This window comes from Dama dama, chromosome 1, assembly GCF_033118175.1.
Source record: "Dama dama isolate Ldn47 chromosome 1, ASM3311817v1, whole genome shotgun sequence".
Lineage (NCBI taxonomy): Eukaryota > Metazoa > Chordata > Mammalia > Artiodactyla > Cervidae > Dama > Dama dama.
In genome coordinates, this window is record NC_083681.1 from 18,304,767 (window position 1) to 18,323,670 (window position 18,904).

The following is an 18,904-nucleotide window of genomic DNA, read 5'->3' on the forward strand; positions in this document are numbered from 1 at the left end:
TATTTCTTTCTTTTTTTTTCCTTCTCTATACAAACTTAAAAGGAGGTTTCTCTTAAAATATTGTGTTGCCATAATAACACCTGGTTTTACTTAAAGTTACCTATTCTCAAACCCTGAGTTAACCAATGCATTTTTCTTATGGAAATGTTTGTCTTAAGCTATGTTAATATGCTATACATTTACCCCAGACTCTGTCTTCAAGTCGGTTCCACCTAATGGCTCAGAACCTACTTGACAAACCAGTATGTTATACTCAGATATTGTTCCCCTAAACTATATAAACAAAACTACTTGTATGGCAATCTGCCTTTCTTCAAGATTCATGTCAATCATTTTATGGCTCAGGACAACTCACCTGGTGCCAAGGTTATCTCAAAATGCATGTTGTGGGTGAGGGGCCTGGTGCTATTCTCTGAGTTTTGAGATATTTTCTTTCTCTAATTAGCAGATTGCTAGTAGTTATATGACATCTGGCTAAAGACTAGCAGGGGGCCACTCTTTCTGCCCCCTTCTGATGTCCGTCAGAAGCTTTCTCTGTCTCCTTTATACTTTAATAAAACTTTATGACAAATAAATCTCAATTTGAGAACACATTACAAACTTCTACTGATATCCAATTAGCTTTTCTAAAATATTTTGGAGAAATTTCATTTCATTATCCTTCTGGTAAGCTGTGAAATTTCTTCAAAAATACTGAATTTATTATTTCCCACATTATCAGCTCACAGCCTATACCACAAGCTGAGGTTTTTCATATAGAAGGGACTAAAAATGCCAAAACTTCATTCTGGTCTCTTAAAGAATATAAAGTCTTTTATACTAAATTTCATTCTGCTCAACAAAATAAATTATATGCTCTTAATGAAGTTATTTGCCTACATCCTTACCCCATTAATATAGTCTCTGATACTATATATTCAGTTTTTGTATTAAAAAATATAAAAACCTCCACCATAAACTCCAATCAACCTATTATTCAACAACACTTTTTTGAACTACAATTTGTTATTAAAAACCGCACTTCTCCCATTCATATTACACATATATGAGCACATCACACACTAAAGTTACAAATTAAAAAATTTAAAAAGGGGGAATACACAGGAACACTACTGTCTTCCTTACCTAAAGCAGACTTTACTAGATTCCAACATAAGATATTTTCTAAACCTATAACTATTGTTAATACAACTTTGTTTTAAATTTTTTAAACCTACCACAGGGAAATATTTTAATAAGGGCAGAAAGACATTTCGAAGGAATTGAAGGACACTTCTCTTCCTCTGCCCATTTAGTATCAAGATGGGTTCAATAAACAGTGGAAATCTGGGAAATTAATCTTACAGGGAAAGGTATATGCTTGTATTTCCCCAGATGGATCCAACAAACTTTTCCCTTGGAAAATCCAACCCAAGGGGGTCCCCGACATTCAAAATGGAGATGAAACAACAAGAACCCCAGGAGGAAGAAATTCCAATACGGGCCATGGTGGCTCTAAAGATCTCCAGAAAGCACTGCCCTCAGCAGCATCAACCCTATGACCTCCCCTCTTGGGGACAGATTAAAAACCCTTACTAATCAAGCTAAAAATCTGGTCTCTCAACAGGGAATGCCTCGGAGTCCAGAATACATTTTCCTGGCAATGCTCAGACTGCTAGCGTGTGCCTCCCAAACTTAACTGGGCTTACTTACCCAACCCCCCCTTTATTATAGGTCATAAAATGGATGGAGAAAAGACCGATCATATCAACCAATGACTCCACCCATATGCCCCCTCCCTGGAACCCTCACACCCTGTGGAGGAGGGAAAACTAATTAACATTTCTTTAGGTTATGAAGTCTTTCCATTGTGCATGGGCCCAGCAAAATTATGCGTAAACGTTAGCTGACAAACTTGGGCTTTCGTCCTGCCTCCAAAAGAAGACTTTCGGACATTGCCGCCCTTTGTCTGTGAACCATGCTTACACTGCTGAAGCTTTAGGGAAAGAGTTAGGGAAAGAACAAAAAACATTATGTAAAAGGTTACTAATGAAACATTACCATGACAAAGGACTTCTTGGCTGGCTTGAGGGTGGAATGGCATCCACTCCTCCTCCTCGAATCGTCCTCGATAAACAAATTGGGCCTGAACAATGGGACATATGGAAACTTGCTGCCAGCACCGAAGAACTTGGGACTTAGACCCGACATTTCACAGGGACCAGTCATGGTCATAGTACCTATTACTTTCGCTATAATCAGTCATATTTTAAACAGGCCTGTGTCCCACTTCCTTTTGTTATAGCCATAGGAAATTTACAATTTAATAAGACTTTACGTTCTGTAACTTGTATTAATTGCCAATTTTGTGTTACTCCTGTTCAATTCAATCATAGTGCCTACAACTAGGAACAAATCAAATTTCATTTACATGATAAAGCTTCTCTGAATGTACAATTACTACAAAAGGAAATCTTTGAAACTTTTTCTAAACGTCTGCCCTCTTCCACTAATTTGAAAACTTTTAGCTAAACAGCTCGCTGATCGATTGTCTGGGCTAGACTCACAAAGATGGTTTCCAAGTATTACCCACAGCATTGGGTCTGGAACTGTAACTTTGGTGATTGTCTTGATAATTATATTTGTTGTTTATCATTGCTTTCTATAGGGTTGGTTAATACTAACCAGACTCAATTGGTCAGGACCCATTTTTTTTTTTTACAAATATAATAAAATAGGGGGAACTGTCAGGAAGCATTTAACAGGAGGTTTCCTGTGTGCTACTTTGGATCTGTCATGAATCCTCTGTTCCTTATTAATTCCTGAATATTCAGGAATTAAGAGGAGGGGCAAGCCTCTCCCAGGGCTGAGGAATCCAGGCATTTCCTTCATTAGTTTTTCAATAGTGATAAGTACCCTCTTCCTTCTTATGAACCAAATGGTAAAAGTGATTGTTTACAACTCTCTCTCTTTAATATGGATCGCCTTATGTTTTGTAAGTCTGGAATTTTAATCTTCATCTTTGCTGAGAATAACTACCTTGTAAGACAGTATATATGCCCACACCATGTTGATTGAAACACCTTTGCTCCATCAGAGCTTGGGTCCCCGTGTCTTTCTTTCTTTCTTCCTTTCTCTCTCTCTCTCTCTCTCTCTCTCTATTTCTGGCTGATTCCCTGGAGCGCGAAAGCCGGCTGCGTAACCCAGGGAATATTAGCCTCTTTCCTTCTTTCACTCTCTCTTTGTTGACTCCGGACCACCAGGTTCCGGTCCAATAAAGCACCAACAGATCACCATCAATCAGAGAACTGTGCAAGAGCTGATCACATACCCTGACTCTCCCCTCCCTCACCTTGCCTTTTAAAAAGCTTTTCTGAAACTCTGAAAACTTCAGGGTTTTAGAGCATAAGCCACCCATCCTTCTTGTATTGATGCCTTTACAAAAATAATGCTGCACTCTTCCTCACCACAATACAATGTCAGCAGATTGGCTTTACTCTTTGCAGGCAAGTAGATACAAATTTGGTTCAGTGACAACTTGTAAGTAAGTCTGCTTGAAATAAGTTTGCTTTTTATTTTAAACAGCACACAAAGGATTCCACATACCTCATCATGGCCATGTCTGCCACATTTGTGAGGTAGAAATTGTTAGGCAGTCACTGCAGGGCCAGGACCTCCAGTTCATTTTTTTAACTTCAACTCCTTCTCCCATATAAACATTTTGCTCCACTGACTTAAAGCTATACTTGCTGTTCCTGATTCCAGGCATTCAGAGAAAAGTCTCCCTGACATGGAGGGTCATAAAATATCCAGACTCAAGACAGAACAGTCAGTAACTGTTGACCAACTTATCAGATAGGAAAATACTAGATGGACCATTAACTCTTAGCCCACACTTCTGGTCCTTATCCGGTCCTTAAATGATGGCCTGGGGTCATGAGAAAGAGTCACAGGATAGTGACTCAATGACTAAGAAAACTCAAAGACAGAGGGATTTTAAGAAAAGTCATAAAAATGACAAACTGGACATAGGGACGTTCAAACTAATTGGTCAGAAATTATATACATCGGGGATGTGAGGCAACCAAAAACAAACAGATCAATACTGGTAAAGATATAAACTGCTATAACTGCTGCCCTTCAGGGCACTTCACCTCCTCTCAGCGTCTATGCTGGGAGCTTTACGCTTCTCTCTCCTTTAAAATAAAACTCTGCCTGTGTGACTATTTGCATGTTTGTAAAGTTCATTCTTTGGCTCCCTGAACAAGAACTCAGATTACTGTTTTATCCTGACAAGTAGAAAAGGAGAGACAAACACAACTTCAAGGATACAAAACTGAAACACATTACTTACAAAAAAATACAGCAATAACAAAAATGTCTGTTAACATGTTCCCTGGATTTATAAATACAGAATCCCACCATATCATGAGATAATTAGTCCACTGTCGGGGTGAAGAGGAACTCGGTACATTTTTAATAAAACAAATACAGCTTTTTGTCACTCTACAAAAGATGATATTCCCAAGAATATACTTTCCTAAGCTGAAAAGTACCTAGAAGAGAAGCCTTCTGGTATACCATATTTTTCCAAAGCAGACGAATTTAAATCTCCTACCTATACTACATGGGTTTCCCTGGTTTCTCAGATGGTAAAGAATCTGCCTGCAATTCAGGAGACCCAGGTTCTATTTCTGGGTTGGGAAGATCCCCCAGAGAAGGGAATGGCAACCCACTCCAGTATTCCTGCCTGGAGAATTCCATGGACAAAGGAGCCTGGTTAGTTCATGAGGTCACAAAGAACTGGACATGAATGAATGACTAACACACACACACACACATACACACACACACCTATACTACACATGCCTGCTTAGTTTCCAACCTCTAAGAAAAGTTAAAATCAAAGGCCACAAGAAACCACTTTCCCTTCCTTGCCTCCTACCTGGGAGCTGCAGACCAGAAGGGAGTGACAAGATATACTAAAATGATGAAAGCAGAAAACCTAAAAGCAAGATTACTCTACCCAGCAAGGATCTCATTTAGATTCAACATAGAAATCAAAAGTTCTACAGAAAAGCAAAAGAGAAGAGAATTCAGCACCACCAAACCAGCTTTACAACAAATGCTAAAGGAACTTCTCTAGGCAGAAAACACAAGAGAAGAAAAAGATCCACCAAAACAATTAAGAAAATAGTAAGGGGAACATATATATCAATAATTAATTTGAATGCAAATGGATTAAATGCTCCAACCAAAAGACACAGACTAACTAAATGGATATATAAACAAAACCTTATATATGCTGTCTACAAGTGACCCACTTCAGACCTAGGGGCACATGTTGACTGAAAGAAGGGGATGGAAACAGATATTCCATGCAAACAGAAATTAAAAGAAAGCTGGAGCAGCAACACTCATATAAGATAAAATAGGCTTTATAATAAACAATGTTACAAAGAGACAAAGAATCATATTACATGATGATCAAGGGATCAATACAAGAAGATACAAAAATTATAAATGTTTCTGCATCCAACATAGGAGCACCTAAATACATAAGGCAGATGCTAACAATCACAAAAAGGGAAACCAATAGTAAAATAATAATAGTGGGGGACTTTGTTGTTGTTATTCTGTCACTAAGTCACTAAGTACTAACCCCATGGACTGCAGCACACCAGTCTTCCCTGTCCTTCACTATCTCCAGAGTTTGCTCAAACTCACGCCTACTGAGTCAGTGATGCCATCGAACCATCTTATCCTCTGTCGCCCTCTTCTCCTGCCCTCAATCTTTTCCAGCATCACAGTCTTTTCCAGTGAGTTGGTTCTTCCTATCAAGTGGCCAAAGTATTGGAGCTTCAGCTTCTGCATCAGTCCTTCCAATGAATATTCAGGGTTGATTTCCTTTAAGATGGACTGATTTGATCTCCATGCTGTCCAAGGAACTCTCAAGAGTCTTCTCCAGCACCACAGATTCAAAAGCATCAATCCTTCAGCACTCAGCATTCTTTACAGCACAACTCACATGACTACTGGAAAAATCATAGCTTTGATTATATGGACCTTTTTCAGCAAAGTGATGTCTCTGCTTTTTAATATGCTGTCTAGGTTTGCAAAGCTTTTCTTCCAAGGAGCAAGCATCTTTTAATTTCATGGCTGCAGTCACTGTCCACAGTGATTTTGGAGCCTAAGAAAATAAAATCTACCACTCTTTCCATTTTTTCCCTATTTACCATGAAGTGTTGGGCCTGATGCCATGATCTTTGTTTTTTGAATGTTGTGTTTTAAGCCAGCTTTTTCACTCTCCTCTTTCAGATTCATCAAGAGGCTCTCTAGTTCCTCTTCACTTTCTGTCACTGCGGGGGGTATCATCTGCATATCCGAGGTTGTTGATATTTCTCCCAGCAATCTTGATTCCAGCTTGTTAGTCATCATCCAGCTTGGCATTTTCATAATGTACTCTGCATATAAGTTAAATAAGAAGAGTGACAATATACAGCCTTGACATGCTCCTTTCCCAACTTTGAATTTTTGTTAAAATGGGGGACTTAATGGCAACCCACTCCAGTATTCTTGCCTGGAAAATCCCATGGACGGAGGAACCTGGTAGGCTACAGTCCATGGGGTTGCAAAGAGTTGGACACAACTGAGCGACTTCACTTCACTTTCACTAACAGCCTACTTACACCAATGGACAGATCCTCCAGATAGAAAATAACTAAGGAAACACAATCTTTAAATGACAAAATGACACAATAGACTGGATAGATTTCACTAATATTTTTACAACATTCCACACAAAAGTGGCAGAATACACTTTCTTCTCAAGTGCACACAGAACATTCTCCAGGATAGGTTACATCTTGGTCACAAATCAAGCCTCAGTACTTTTAAGAAAACTGAAATCATATCATGCATGTTTTCTGACCACACTGCCATGAGATTAGAGATCAATTACAAGGGAAAAAAAAACTATAAAAAAACACAAACACGTGGAGGCTACCCTACTAAATAACCAAGAGATCATGAGAAATCAGAGAAAATTTAAAAAATACATAGAAACAAAAAACACAGTGACCCAAAACCTATGGGACACAGCAAAAGCAGTTCTAAGAGGAAAGTTGATAACAATTCAATTTCACCTCAAGCAACAAGAAAAATCTCCAATATACAATCTAACGTTACACCTAGAGCAATTATAGAAAGAAAAAATTTTAAACCCCAAATCATAAAGATCATAATAGAAATAAATGAAATAGAAAACAATAGTGAAGGACTTCCCTGGTGGGGTGGGGGAGTGATGAACTGGGAGACAGAGGCTGCCATACATGCATTGCCATGTATAAAACTGATAGCTAGGGTGAACCTGCTATAAACAGCACAGGGAGGGCATTTGGAAACTTTGGGGTGACCTAGATGGGTGGGACTGGGCGGGGGTGGGGAGGGAGGGAGGCCCACAAGGAGGGGCCTGTACGTGTACACACCGCTCATTTATCAAGTTGTGCAGCAGAAATTAGCACCACATTGTAAAGCAGTTATACCCCAATAAAACAACAACAAAAAACACTAAAAGTCATGAATTTACTTGTTAAATTCCTTGAAAAATGGAATCTCAAGATTACCAAGTCTCGTGAAGCTCAAAGGAAGGAGGCAATGGCAGTGATAACACACCCCAGAATCAATACAGAGGACACAGGACTTCCCATTTGAAAATAATTGAAGAAAGAAAATGAGCTCTGCTCCCTTGCTGCAGTCAGAAGCAATTTTCTAAAGTTCAAGCCTTAATAGTTTTAACACGAGGGGCAAAAATAAACTCATACCTGATACTGTGGTATCCTATGGCATATAAGAGTGATCTGCAAGTAGTAGACAAAACAGCTAAATTGGGGCCCAAAGGAACTTATTTCTCATTGCTTCTGAGTGAGGTGTAAGAAGTAGAGTATCATTTGAAATTTCTGGTGTGAAAACTTTCCTAGTTGATCAGATACTATGAACACATGTCTACAATACTGCATATGTGAAGCAAGCAATATGAGATCCAATCAAAAGTTAAATAGAAAACACCACAAACAAATCTACTCCAGAGCACACATCAGCAAATTGCACATTTCAAACATAACTCTGCCTTACATAAGGAATAAACACAAACTTGAAAAGACACGTGCTCCTCCATGTGCGTTATTTACAACAGCCAAGACATGAAAGCAACCTAAGAGCCCATTAATTCATAAACAAAATGTGAGACACACACACACATAAAATTATTCAGCCATAAAAAAGGAGGAAACTTTACCATTTACAACAACATGGATGGAGCTAGAGTATATTATGTTAAGTGAAATGAGTCAGATGAGAAAAACAAATGCTGTATGATCTCACTTATATGTGGAATCTAAACAAAAATAAACAAATGTAACAAAACAGAAGCAGACTCAGATAAAGAGGACTGGTCGTCCCAACACGGGAGGAGGATGGGGGGATGAGTAAAACAGGTTATGGAGATAAACAGGTACATACTTCCAAACTTACAAAACAAATTAGCAAAAGAAATGCACAGCACAGAGAATATAGTCAATAATACTGTAATAACTTTGTGCAGCAACAGATGGTAACTAGTCTTATTGTGGTAATCATCTAACAGAATATAAAAATACCAAATTATTATCTTGTATAACTGAAACTAATACTGTAAGGCAATTATACTACCGTTTTTTTTCCACTAGGGGAAAAAGTGTGTGACTCCAGAGACACCAAATGGAGATAATGATTACAGTAGATTTTCAGTGCAACTAGAGGCAAGTTTTCCCCTTCTTTATAACTTAAAAACTATATAATCACCTTTTAGGGTGTTGGAGGAATATTTAGGCCCCATTTTTTATATTTCCCTAGGAATGGAGAGAATTTCTATAGGAATGAAAGTAATAGGAAGACCTATTTTCTCTATTTCTTTACTTCCAACTCTCCACAGAAAAGGCACACCTCAGCTGATTGGTCAGCCTAGAGCCAAACCTGCTTCAATGAGCCCTTTCTTCTTTCAAATCTAGCTAGTATGCAGAATCTTAATGTATACTTCTTAATGTCCTCTGTTATAGGGACAGCCTCTGCCTTTATGGGAAAAGTCATCAGCTGTACCAGTGTAAAGGACAGTATGTCTAATTCAGAGTTGAAGTATTAATAAATCCAGTTGGAAACAGATCCAAAGCCATGATCTTCCATGTTTTCTCAGCAGCTGACATTCTGATATTCATTTATCTTTTATCTCATTTCTACACTGGTTACACAATTAGGAGGAAAAGACAAAAGATGTTCTTTACTGATCCCCTAAAGCTACAAGCCAGGATAAGAGGTAAAATGAAAATAAACAAGACAGTGAAGAGCTCTTTTCCCTTCCTGTCCTCATTATTTTGTAAAGCACTTAATAAGAATCCACAAGTGGAGAGGATAAGATGGTTTTGCCTTATCAAACAAATACACTAGCTCTATAGATATAGTATCAACATGATCACACAAGCTCAGCAAAAGTTAAAAAGCCAAAGCAAAATTTAGTGATGGGAACTAAGCAAATGGAACAACAGAATGGTTCCAAGTAGGGAAAGGAGTATGTCAGGGCTGTATATTGTCACCCTGCTTTTTTAACTTATATGCAGAGTACATCATGAGAAACGCTGGGCTGGATGAAGCACAAGCTGGAATCAAGATTGCTGGGAGAAATATCAATAACCTCCCACATGCAGATGACACCACCCTTTTGGCAGAAAGTGAAGAACTAAAGAGCATCTTGATGAAACTGAAAGAAGAGAATGAAAAGTTGGCTTAAAACTCTCAACATTCAGAAAACTAAGATCATGGCACCAAGTTCCATTAATTCATGCAAACAGTGACAGACTTTATTTTCTTGGGCTCCAAAATCACTGCAGATGGTGACTGCAGCCATGAAATTACAAGACACTTGCTCCTTAGAAGAAAAGTTATGACCAAACTAGACAGCATATTAAAAAGCAGACATTACTTTGCCAACAAAGGTGTGCCTAGTCAAAGCTATGGTTTTCCCAGTAGTCATGTATGGGTATGACAGTTGGACTATAAACAAAGCTGAGCGCTGAAGAATTGATGCTTTTGAAGTGTTGTGTTGGAGAAGACTCTTGAGAGTCCCTTGGACTGCAAGGAGATCCAACCAGTCCATCCTAAAGGAAATCAGTCTTGAATATTCACTGGAAGGACTGATGCTGAAGCTGAGACTCCAATACTTTGGCCACCTGCTGCGAAGAACTGACTCATTTGAAAAGACCCTAATGCTGGGAAAGATTGAGGACAGGAGGAGAAGGGGACGACAGAGGATGAGATGGTTGGATGGCATCACTGACTCTCAATGGACATGAGCTTGAGTAAACTCCAGGAGTTGGCGATGGACAGGGAGGCCTGGCCTTCTGCAGTCCATGGGGTTGCAAAGAGTCAGACACAACTGAGCGACTGATCTGAACTGAACTAAGCAAATGCAAAAAAATACCAGAAAACAGTATTTACATCCAGGAACAAGATTTTGAAACAACCTTGTGTTTTAAAGACTCTTCTAGATTTTAAATTCTGATTTCTATCTAAAACTCCATCTTCAGTTTTCATGAATGAAATACAGTGAAAATCACTCAGTCATGTTTTACTCTTTGTGACCCCATGGACTATACAGTCCTTAGAATTCTCCAGGCCAGAATATTGGAGTGGGTAGCCTTTCCCTTCTCCAGGGGATCTTCCCAACCCAGGGATAGAACCCAGGTCTCCCACATTGCAAGTGGATTCTTTACCAGCTAAGCCACAAGGGAAACCTGAGAATACTGTAGTGAGTAGCCTATCCCTTCTCTAACTGGTCTTCCTGACCCAGGAATTGAACCAGGGTCTCCTGCGTTGCAGGCAGATTCTTTACCAACTGAGCTATGAGGGAAGGCCTCAGAGCTTCAGTTTGCATGGATTGCATTAAATCATGCTTTTGATAGCTTCTGTAGCAGTTTAAGGGCTTCCCTTGTGGCTCAGCTGGTAAAGAATCCATCTGCAATGCGGGAGTCCTGGGTTCAATTCCTGGGTTGGGAAGATCCTCTGGAGAAGGGGAAAGCTACCTACTCCAGCATTCTGGCCTGGAGAATTCCATGGACTGTATAGTCCATGGGGTCACGACAGAGCAACTTTCACATAGCAGATCAAATAAAGTATAACCATACTATAAAAATATATCAGCGAATAAACATGAACCTCGTCTTTATTTGTAAAGAAACATTACCTATTACTGTTCAAAGTTTTTGAAGGGACTGAATCACAAAATATATGTAAACAAGTTTATCAAAATTCCAGACACACTTTAATCTATAGACTGCAGCTACTATCTTTAGCCACTAGATGGCAATGCTGCTACAGTAAATTACTGTAAAATGGCCATTTCGGTTTTAGTTAACTTACAAAAGTACCATGTATTTTACAGGGTTTTCCTGCCATCTAGTGAGCTGATACATAAAACTCTGGACACCTGAAAGAAGAGACTGTGATAATTTCACACTCTATAAGAAATTAAATGCTAATGGTGTCTTTACATTTCATTTTTAACTCTTAACTCATCTGAAATAAGAAATGTGAGAAATCCTATGAAAAGAGCATTGCATAAGGTAAGACATTTGCTGATAGCTAATAAAAGTGTTTGAAAATTTACCTCTGATCCCAAACTGAGAGAAATGATCTCATCCTCAAAAGCAGAATGCGTGTCAATGTGAGCAGGAATTCCTGAGATGGAACATAGGGTAACAGGTCACTTCACTTTTCCTCTGAGTACATTTAAGACATCTCTAAATATAGCCTCAAGGATTATAGTGAAAACATCATTTGATAAACAGGAATCTACTGTAATTTTAGGTAAAAGGAAACATTTAAGATGAATGTAAATAAAATTAAATTTGTTGTTGCTGCTGTTGTTGAGACTCTAAGCCGTGTCCAACTCTTTGTGACCCCATGGACTGCAGCATGCCAGGCTTCCGTGTCCTTCAATATCCCCAGTTTGCTCAAATTTACATCCATTGAGTCAGTGAGGCTATCTAACCATCTCATTCTCTGCTATTCCCTTCTTCTTTGCCTTCAACACGTTCCCAGCATCAGGGTGTTTACCAAAGAGTCAGCTATTCCCATCTGGTGGCCAAAGTATTGGAGCTTCACTCTCAGCATCAGTCCTTCCAAAGAATATTCAGTATGAATTTCGTTTAGGATCACTGCTTTGATCTCCATGGAGTCCAAGGGACTCTCAAGAGGCTTCTGCAGGACAGCAATGTGAAAGCATCGAATCTCTGGTGCACAGCCTTCTTTATGATCAAACTCTCACATCCATACATGACTACTGGAAAACCAACGCTTTGACCATACAGACCTTTGTCGGCAAAGTGATGTCTCTGCTTTTTAGTACACTGTTTAGGTTTGTCACAGCTTTCCTTCCAAGGAGCAAGTATCTTTTAATTTCATGGCTGCAGTCACCATCCTCGGTGATTTTGGAGCCCAAGAAAATAGTCTGTCACTGTTTCCACTTTTCCCCTTTTATTTTCCAGGAAGTGATGGGAACAGATGCCATGATCTTAGCTTTTTGAATGTTGAGTTTTAAGCCAGCTTTTTCAGTCTCCTATTTCACCCTCATCAAGCAGCTCTTTAGTTCCTCTTCAATTTCTGCCACTATCGTGGTATCATCTACATACCTGAGGTTGTTGATATTTCTCCCAGTAATCTTGCTTCCAGCTTGTGCTTCATACAGCCTGGCATTTTGCATAATGTACTCTGCATATAAGTTAAATAAACAGGGTGACAATACAGTCTTTCCCAATTTTGATATATTCCTTTCCCAATTTTGAACCACTCCATTTTTCCATGTCTGGTTCTAACTTTTGCTTCTTGACTTGCATATCGGTTTCTCAGGAGACCAGTTAGGTGGTAAAAGATAAATTAAATTATCTCTTTAATAATTTTCCAGTTCCTTGTGATTCACAAAGGCAAAGGCTTTAGTGTAGTCAATGCAGAAGTAGATAATATTCTGCAACTCACTTGCTTTATGATCCAATGGATGTTGGCAATTTGATCTCTGGCCCCTCTGTTTTTTCTAAACCCAGCTTATATATCTGGAATTTCTTGGTTTACACACTGCTGAAACCTAGCCTGAAGGATTTTGAGCACAAGCTTGCTAGTATGTGAAATGTGTACAACTGTACAGAAGCTGGCTTTAGCATTGTCTTTCTTTGGGACTGGAATGAAAACTGATATTTTCCAATACTGTGGCCAGTGCTGAGTTTTCCAAATTTGCTGACATACTATGTGCAGAACTTTAACAGCATCATCTTTTAGGATCTGAAACAGCTTAGCTGGAATTCCATCACCTTTACTAGATTTGTTCATAGTAATGCTTCCCAAAGCCACCTGACTTCACATTCCAGGATGTCTGGCTCTAGGTGAGTAACTATACCATCATGGTTATCAGGGTCATTAAGACTTTTTTTTCTGTGTATTCTTGCCACCTCTTCTTAACCTCTTTTGCTTCTGTTAGGTCCTCAACAGTTTTTGTCCTTTACCGTGTCCATCCTTGTGTGAAATGTTCCCTTGATATCCCCAATTTTCTTGAAGAGATCTCTAGTCTTTCCTATTGATTGCTTTTCTCTGTTTTTTTGCACTGTCCACTTAAGAAGGCTTTCGTATTTCTTCTTGATATTCTCTGGAATTCTGCATTTGGACGGCTGTATCTTTCCCTTTCTCCCTTGCTTTTCACTTCTCTTCTCGGCTCAGCTATTCGTAAAGCCTCCTCAGACAATCACTTTGTCTTCTTGCACTTCTTTACTTTGGGATGGCTTGGTCACCGCCTCCCGGACAATGTTACAAACCTCCGTCCATAGTTATTCAGGCACTCTTATCAGATCTAACCCCTTGAATTTATTCATCACCTCCATTGTATAATCATAAGGGATTTGATTTAGGTTATACCCGAATGGCCTAGCAGTTTTCCCTACTTTCGTCTATTTAAACCTGAATTTTGTGATAAGGAGCTCATGATATGAGCCACAGTCAGCTCCCGGTCTTGTTTCTGCTGACCGTATAGAGCTTCTCCATCTTCAGCTGCAAACAATATAATCAATCTGATTTTGGTATTGAGCATCTAGTGATGTCCACATCACTAGACTCATCTTTTGTGTTGCTGGAAGAGGGTGTTTGCTATGACCAGTGCATCCTCTTGGCAAAACTCTGTTAGCCTTTGCCCTGTTTCATTTTGTACTTCTAGGCCAAACCTGCCTGTTAATCCAGGTATCATGTGACTTCCTACTTTTGCATTACAATCCTATATAATGAAAAGGATACCTTTCTTTGTGGTGTTAGTTCTAGAAGGTCTTGTAGGTCTTCATAGAACCAGTCAACTTCAGATTCTTCGGTAACAGTGGTTGGGGCATAGACTTGGATTGCTATGATACTGAATGGTTTGCCTTGGAAATGAACCAAGATCAGTTTTACACTCAAGTACTGCATTTCAGACCCTTTTGTTGATGATGATGGCTACTCCACTTCTATCTGAGGGATTCTTGTCCACAGTAGTAGATATGATAGTCATCTGAATTAAATTCACCCACTCTCACCCATTTAAATTCACCAATTCCTAAGATGTCGATGCTCACTCTTGCCATCTCCTGTGTGACCACATCCAGTTTACCTTGATTCATGGACCTAACATTCCAGGTTCCTATGCAATACTGTTCTTTACAGCATTGGACTTTACTTTCACCACCAGACACATCTACAACTGTCATTTCCGCTTTGGCCCAGCCTCTTCATTCTTTTTGGAGCTATTAGCAATCACCTCCACTCTCAGGTAGGTATAATGGACACTCAGAAGGTATAATGGACACCTTCTGACCTGGGGGGCTCACCTTCCAGATCACAGCCTTCATGGATCACAGCCTTGTTGTGGCGAAGGTGACTGTGTAACTCAGTGAAGCCATGAGCCACGCTGGGCAGGGTCACTCCAGATGGACAGGTCACAGTGGAGAGTTCTGACAAAACGCGGTCCACTGGAGGAGGGAGTGGCAAACCACTCCAGCATCTTTGCCATGAGAACCCCATGAACAGTATGAAAATTAAACTAAGTCTAAACTAAAAAGATAACTTTACATTAAAGCACCATTGTGACTTGATTGTAAAATCAAGACTTGAGAGTCACTGCTTAACCAGGGCATTTCCCAAATCTCATCCCAAGATAGCTAACAAAGTCATTCTGCCCTGTGAATACTGGATTCCCAAGTACTTGTAGAACAAAAATAACAGCCAGGCATGAAGACTATCTTATGAATATTTACGATATGGCTTCTTTCACCAGTCTCTCAATTGACACTATTGTGGTTTTTCAGTTGCTAAGTCATGTCCATCTCTTTATGACCCCATGGACTGCAGCATGACAGGTTTCCCTGTCCATCACCATCTCCCAGAGTTTGCTTAAACTCACGTCCACTAAGTAGGTGATGCCACCCAACCATCTCATTCTCTGTTGTCCCCTTCTCCTCCTGCCTTCAATCTTTCCAAGCATCAAGGTCTTTTTCAATAAGTCAGTTCCTCCCTTCAGGTGGCCAAAGTAATGGAGCTTCAGTTTCAGCACCAGAACTCCTAATGAATATCCAGGGTTGATTTCCTTTAGGACTGACTGGTTTGATATCCCTGCTGTCCAAGGGACTCTTAAGAGTCTTCTCCAGCACCAAAGTTCGAAGGCATCAATTCTTTGGCACTCAGCCTTCTTTATGGTCCAGCTCTCACATCCATACACGACTACTGGAAAAACTATAGCTTTGACTATATGGACCTTTGCTGGCAAAGTGGTATCTCTGCTTTTCAATATGCTATCTAGTTTTGTCATAGCTTTTCTTCCAAGGAGGAAGTATCTTTTAATTTCATGGCTGCAGTCACCATCCACAGTGATTTCAGAATCCAAGAAAATAAGTCTGCCACGGTTTCCCCATTTTTTTACTGTGAAGTGATGGGACCGAATGCCATGATCCTGTTTTTACAAATATTGAACTTAAGCCAGCTTTTTCACTCTCCTCTTTCACCTCCATCAAGAGGCTCTTTAGTTCCTCTTTGCTTTCTGCCATTAGGGTGGTACCATTTACACACCTGAGGTTATTGATAATTCTCCCATCAATCTTGATTCCAACTTGTGATTTATCCAGTCCAGCATTTTGCATGATGTACTCTGTATATAAGTTAATAAGCAGGGTGACAACATACACCCTCAATCTACACCGACTGAGTATATCTCTTACTTGAAAGGAACTTTGCTACATCGTGAGAGTATATGAAGCTAGTAAGACACAATCGCTGTCCTTAAGGAGTTTATAGACCAATGGAAAGACTAAGTTATCATAAAACATGATAAATGCAGAGGGAAAAAATGCCATAACTTGTCACTAATAAAGCCCTCAATATCATTTGATTAGTACAAATATCAGATGAAGATGCTAACAAGTGCAAAAAATCAATAACCTAAAAATTTTCCATTAAACTGTCATCCTAGAATTATCTTCCACATTCTCTACAGAAGAATAAGAAGATCAAGGTGATCTAACTAATTAGCCTTTTTCTTGGTACCTGTAAATTATTTGATTTCTTCCATTCTACATGCTTTCTTTGTTTTTAAAGCAATCTTCTTCCTCTCCAAAAAAACAATGTTGAGGGAGGAACAAAAGAAAATCACAAATAACAACATGTCAGTCTGTTTACACTTAGAGATGCAAATTCCTCAAGAAACCGAGTGTAAAATTGCAAAGGGATTAAAATCAACACAGGTAACAGACATAAGCAAATTACTCTAAGAGTAAATTTAAGCAAAAAAATAATATCTTTGATCTTAGGGAGCTATGTAACCCACTAAGTTATGAAATTTATGACAGGAATTGTAAAAGAAGAAATACTCACCATGCCCAGGTTCATACTGGTTTATAGTCAATTGATCAGGTTTATGTTTAATGAATCCTTCCTTCAACCATTTCTCTAAAATGCTCTCACAAATGTCAGGAAGACCTGAAATCAGTAATGATAAAAGTGAAACTTATTAAAATATTTAGTTTTCATGTTTAACCCAAGAATGAAAAAAATAGTCAGTGATAAAAATCACACAGCTTTTAGTTTAGTAGTCAGATCCAAACATAACAGTAAACTCACAAACAAAGGAAAATAAAAACAAAATCTTAATAATCTTTTAAGTTATTTTATTAACTTTATCAAATAAAATATACAAAAGAATTTTGCAGATGACAATTTTGGTTTTTTTTAGAGCAGCAATTATAAAATTTACAATATTATATGGAAACTAGCCTGACCAATTTCTTATTATCTTAAATTATTAATTTATTTTAAATTTAATTATTTTAAATTATTTCTTTTTAAAAAACATATTTTTCAAAGTAGAACTAAGTCACTTTTATTGGGATCATAAATGTTGTTTCATGAGGCAAAGGAAATCCTTAAGTAAGACGAAAGTCATAAAAATACACATAAATTGAATTCCAACAAAGATGTCTACCAAAGGATTAATATCTAGATTATATAGTAAAATCTTATTAATACATTACACCACTCATTAGAAAAAAACTAGCAAAGAAGATGAAAAAGAATTCACAGAAAAGGAAATAAAAATGGCCAATCTCACTAGTAATCAGGTATAAAGTTAAAAGTGGTATTTCACATGCAGCTGGGGTAAGGAAGTAAGCATTCTGTGAGAGAATGTTAGTATAGCTCTTTTAGGATGCAATCTGTCAGTGTCTACTGACATTTTTAAGTGAGCATAACTTTGACAGAATTCTAATCTAGCAGTTTCATTTCCCTTGAGCAACTCTTGCTTAAAGCATAAAGAGGTGTGTACAAAGATATCTACTGCAGCACAACTTGTAAAAGCCAAAAACTAGAAACAACCTAAATGTCTAGCAAAAGGAAACTAAATGAATAAGCTATTACTAAATATTCAATAAAATGAAAACCTATATAAGATCTCTAACATATACTGTGATAATGTGACAATATATGAATATATAATTCATGACATACAATATACTACTACATGTTAACAACTATATATTTAAACAGGTTATTTGGATGTAAATTCATTTATAAAGATTGAAATAATATGCACTAAACTGTTAACTGTATTACTTCTAAAGAGGTATACGGGAATAAGGATAGTGCTCAAGAGAAATTAAATTTAGCTTTATTTGTATGTATAACATTTTTAACACAAAACTACACTATTTAATCTAAATGACTTAAATTTAATCAACTGTTTTATATGTTAACATACAAATGACAAGTGAAAAATAATCTCAACCATGATATCCTAATATTAAATATTAATATTTTTTCCTGAGCCAGCCCTTACTGTTTGCTAACAATTACTTACCCCCAGGTAACGGCTTATCTTTATCTACACTGTTGTTCTCATAGTGGAATTCATAGCCAAAATGCTTTACTCTTCTGTGCTTTAAGGATTTTTGAACTGTATGAAGAGAAGTAAACTATTTAGGAGAAAAATAATTTCATTCCTTCATATATTTCAAAGTTAACTTTATGAACAAGGATTAATTTAATAATGGCAATTTTTGTTAACTGCTAAATTACTGTCTTCAGTAAAATTGAATATTCTACTTCATATCTGCTATTCTTTTAAGTCTAAAATTGAAACAAACTTTTAAGGGTTTCACCCATATCAATCTGAAAGAGCTAACCATATACACTGCCGCTCACAAGATTGCTAATGATCCGGAAACAGAGTAACTAATTTGTAAATTTCTCCAGGACGTTCTTACTACATTATAATCATATGGTACTGAACTGCTAATTCCTCATAGTAAAGTTTACCTTAGGGTAGAGAGAACCATGGGTTTGGGTG

At 38.1% G+C, this 18,904-nt stretch overlaps 1 protein-coding gene across 4 annotated transcripts in view; it reads right to left on the reverse strand.

The window, feature by feature from the left end:
- The window catches only part of ALKBH8 (alkB homolog 8, tRNA methyltransferase), a 123,725-nt gene that overhangs the window by 72,018 nt on the left and 32,803 nt on the right, over positions 1-18,904 (reverse strand). For 3 of the 4 annotated variants that reach the window (XM_061144019.1, XM_061144027.1, XM_061144010.1), the window contains 3 exons: positions 18,416-18,511; positions 16,939-17,043; positions 11,675-11,745 (listed from right to left, as the gene is read on the reverse strand). In XM_061144019.1, coding sequence (XP_061000002.1) covers positions 11,675-11,745; positions 16,939-17,043; positions 18,416-18,511 — 272 coding nt within the window. The remainder of the gene's footprint in view (positions 1-11,674; positions 11,746-16,938; positions 17,044-18,415; positions 18,512-18,904) is intronic. The other variant, XM_061144037.1, reaches the window with a different exon arrangement.